The 3,459-nt window shown below is 33.0% G+C and overlaps 1 protein-coding gene across 3 annotated transcripts; it reads left to right on the forward strand.

Moving 5' to 3' along the window:
• The first annotated feature begins 998 nt into the window (after positions 1–998).
• On the forward strand, positions 999–3,238 carry LOC118751345 (rab-like protein 3). 3 transcript variants are annotated; one of them, XM_036486148.1, is made up of 4 exons: positions 999–1,097; positions 1,176–1,435; positions 1,495–1,941; positions 2,865–3,238. In XM_036486148.1, the coding sequence occupies exons 2-4, from the start codon at positions 1,387–1,389 to the stop codon at positions 3,089–3,091; spliced, it is 723 nt and encodes a 240-aa protein (XP_036342041.1). In that variant the 5' UTR covers positions 999–1,097; positions 1,176–1,386; the 3' UTR covers positions 3,092–3,238. The 3 variants fall into 3 exon arrangements, with proteins under 3 accessions (XP_036342041.1, XP_036342042.1, XP_036342043.1); XM_036486149.1 differs by lacking the exon at positions 999–1,097 and adding an exon at positions 1,105–1,119; XM_036486150.1 differs by lacking the exon at positions 999–1,097 and having other exon boundaries at positions 1,108–1,435; positions 2,868–3,238.
• Positions 3,239–3,459: the final 221 nt, after the last annotated feature.

Here is a 3,459-nt window from a genome sequence, read left to right on the forward strand (position 1 = left end):
CACTACTTTTTCGTGCAAAATGCTAATGACTATCTGAACGCTCGGCGACACTACTAAACCGTTTCCGGTTATTATTTTATGCAAACAAAATCATTTATTCACTTTTATTTTATATATTTCGTTAATAAAACAGAGTAAACAAACTTTGCGCCTGCTAAAATTATTATAACCTCAAATCGCTGGTATTGCCACTTTATTTCACATTTCATTTGCGCTATTATACTCAGTTTACACTATACACTTCTTCTTCTTCTTCTTCTTCTTTTTACTTTCATCTAAATAAGATATTGTAACCAAAATATAGTAGCAAATTTCGCTATACCATCGCGCGATTTTTTATTAAAAATTTTCATTATTTAGCGAAGTATTAATTTTTATAAGAAAAGCGCCGCAGGCGAAAATTTTTAATAAAAAATCGCGCGATTTTTTATTAAAAATTTTCATTATTTATCGAAGTATTGATTTCTATGGAAAAAGCGCCGCAGGCGAAAATTTTTAATAAAAAATCGCCCGATTTTTTATTAAAAATTTTCATTATTTATCGAAGTATTGATTTTTATGGAAAAAGCGACGCAGGCGAAAATTTTTAATAAAAAATCGTCAACTTCTTTTTAATAACAAAATAATCTATCTTAGGTTGATAAAACTATGTGTTTCTTTAATAAATAAGTTAAATTATATATTTTAATAGTGTTTAAAAAGTGAGAACAGGTGATTTAGTGAATCTTTGTCGGTGTAATTGCCCATAGAAAACAACGAAATTTAACAAAAGTTTTTTGTTCATAACTTTTAAATGGTTAATAATATTAGTTCCCCCCTCCGGATTGTTATTAGGGGGGCCGAAACGCGTCGTTTGGTACCCCTCCCGACTTTTCCGCACCTTTTTTAGGGGTTGTTACCCCACCCTAGAGAATTACCGAAAATTTTCCCGAATTATTCAATAAATTTCGTTTTACACTATATTTTTTGAATCTATTTTGAGCTAATTATTTTTTGTTTCTCAAAAGCAGCCCTGCGTGCTTTGAAGGCGTATGTACCAATAATTTCATCCCTGGCATATTCATCCCCGAGGAAGGCAGTCGACAAATTCACCCAAGGTTGTTTACTGGTTATATTGTGGTATTACTTGTCTCTATTCGGACTAAAGTTAACATTTCAAAACAAAAACTTTTCAGACATTTTTTGACGAAATAGTTATGTACCATAGGGAGTTTACATGATTTAACTTTCACAGGCGATTAGTTGAATCAAAAGTTGAACGAAAGTAGAGGCAGCTGGCCAACTTCATTAAAAGCGATTAGTTGAAAGGCCGTTTACACTAGGCGAATATTGCTTTCAGCTAAAAGTTGCCAGAAAAACGCCTCATGTAAATTCCCTATTACTGCCATGGCAAATATCATTGATAAGGTTAGAGTTCTTTTGGTGGGAGATTCAGGTAATATTTCGTACTTATATATGCGCATATTTATTCACCCAACTGGTTCTTTAAATAAGGGGTTGGAAAGACTTGCCTTACACATTTGATAACGCACAAAGAGTCGCTCTCTCGTCCAGGGTGGACCGTTGGATGTAATATAGAAGTCAAGTTACACGAATACAAGGAAGGAACTCCTCAACAACAGTTGTATTTCATTGAATTTTTTGATATTGGTGGGTCATTAAGCCATAGGAATACTCGTGGTGTCTTTTATGCACCAATACACGGCATTATTCTCGTTCACGACCTTACAAATCGCAAAAGTCAAGAAAATTTGCGCGAATGGCTCTACGAAATTCTCAACAAAGAAGGAAAAGATGTAAGAAATAGTAGTGGCGACTGCAGTTTTGATCCGGAGCAATTTTTAGGTTCGACTCAACTCCCTTTGTTGGTAATGGGTGCCAAGTTGGATCTTTTAGATGAAAGACGTCAGCCAAAACCACTAAAAAAAATTGGTAGCATAGGTAAGTTCTGCTCAACTAAAACCATATAACCATAAATACCAAAACTACAGAATACGAGGGCTTGTACAACAAATTCAGGGTACCCCTAAAATTCCCCGTTCTGATTTTTTGACGAATTTTCTAAGTGGACATTTCGATTCTTTTACGAAATTTCGGAAGAAAATCTGAATGCTGTGTTATGAATAAATCTTTCAGAATTTGCTTTAAGTAATCGTACAGAAATTTCTTTTCGAGTTCGAACTAACAACCTCTTCATTCCATTTTCTTTTAAAATTTGTGAAGTCGTTGCAAAATTCGGAACACATTTCCGATATTCTTCAAGATTTCATTAATATTTTGGTAACTATGGTTTGCAAAGTTCGTTATAGGCATTTGTTATACTGTTTATACTTAATGTTACTCTAAATATATGTGTTCGTAGAAAACCTTGACTAAATAGTTATTTTCAGTGAGCAAGTATCGTTTTTCCTGCTTTTTATTTTCAAATAAAAATGCAAAGTTTGCCTGATCTTGTTTTGAAGTAGAAAACCTCTTTGATAATAAAGTGGGATGTCTTGTTAATTTTTTGGGGCCGTTCCAAAGTTTTTATAGTCTTTAGGGATTCCTGCTTTATATCATAAATTTTTATAGTTTAATAACTTTTGGATATGTACGATTTTTTTTCGCAGTCTTCTATATCTTTCAGAACATTTCAAAACCAAATTGCATTTCAATCCGTAGCTTTCATGAATACTCAAAAACTTCCCAAGGCAAAAATCAAGCCGAGTTCATACATATGTATGCATACGAAAAATTGTTTGCTAAAAAACTTTAGTTTTATTTTTGCCTTAAAAAGTATTGGCGAAAAATAACCGGCTACTCTTGCTTTAAAAAATAACGACAACTATGTTATTAATCAAATTTATACCTTCAATAAATTGCAGCAGAACAGTGTGGAGCGGAGGAAATCTGGTTGAATTGTAGAGATCCCCGTAGTTTGTCTGCTGGAACAACAGATGCTGTGAAATTGTCTCGGTTCTTTGATCGAGTAATTGAGAAAAAAAATCAGTCGCGCGACTCCTCTACGTCATTCGCGGATAAAAGAAAGTGTACAAGTACTTTCAATGCCAACACGGAAACAACGACAAAATTAATCACATTACTGCGCTGAATATGCTAATATGAGAACAAATGCAGAATACCTACAATTCTCAATTTAAAAAGAGAGGATCCATATAGACCTCAGCTCAATGAACATAACGGTATATTTTTTTTGGGAAACAAATACAAGAATTATTAAAGGTCAAGGTTCAAATAAGGCATTTTTTAAATCAATATTTCTCGAAAACTTTCTATTGATGTCATTCAATAGAGAATATAATTCTCAATCGCTTGGCTGAGTGTATGAAATTTCTACGTGCTACATTAGGTGTAATTTATTTCAATTAAACTCAACATACTTAAAATATGCGAAAAGCAATTTCATAACCATTTTGATTGATACCCGTATTATAATAATTCATTGAAATTATTGGATAC

The sequence above is a fragment of the Rhagoletis pomonella genome, unplaced genomic scaffold (assembly GCF_013731165.1).
Source record: "Rhagoletis pomonella isolate Grant_MI unplaced genomic scaffold, Rhpom_1.0 Rhpom_scaffold_00655, whole genome shotgun sequence".
In the NCBI taxonomy this organism is placed as follows: Eukaryota; Metazoa; Arthropoda; class Insecta; order Diptera; family Tephritidae; genus Rhagoletis; species Rhagoletis pomonella.

Bases quoted from the DNA above. Each gene is read 5' to 3' on its own strand.
- LOC118751345 (XM_036486148.1), top strand. From the start codon at position 1,387: ATGGCAAATATCATTGATAAGGTTAGAGTTCTTTTGGTGGGAGATTCA. The intron at 1,436-1,494 runs GTAATATTTCGT...TCTTTAAATAAG, and splicing joins TCTTTTGGTGGGAGATTCAG to GGGTTGGAAAGACTTGCCTT. The intron at 1,942-2,864 runs GTAAGTTCTGCT...AATAAATTGCAG, and splicing joins AAAAAAAATTGGTAGCATAG to CAGAACAGTGTGGAGCGGAG.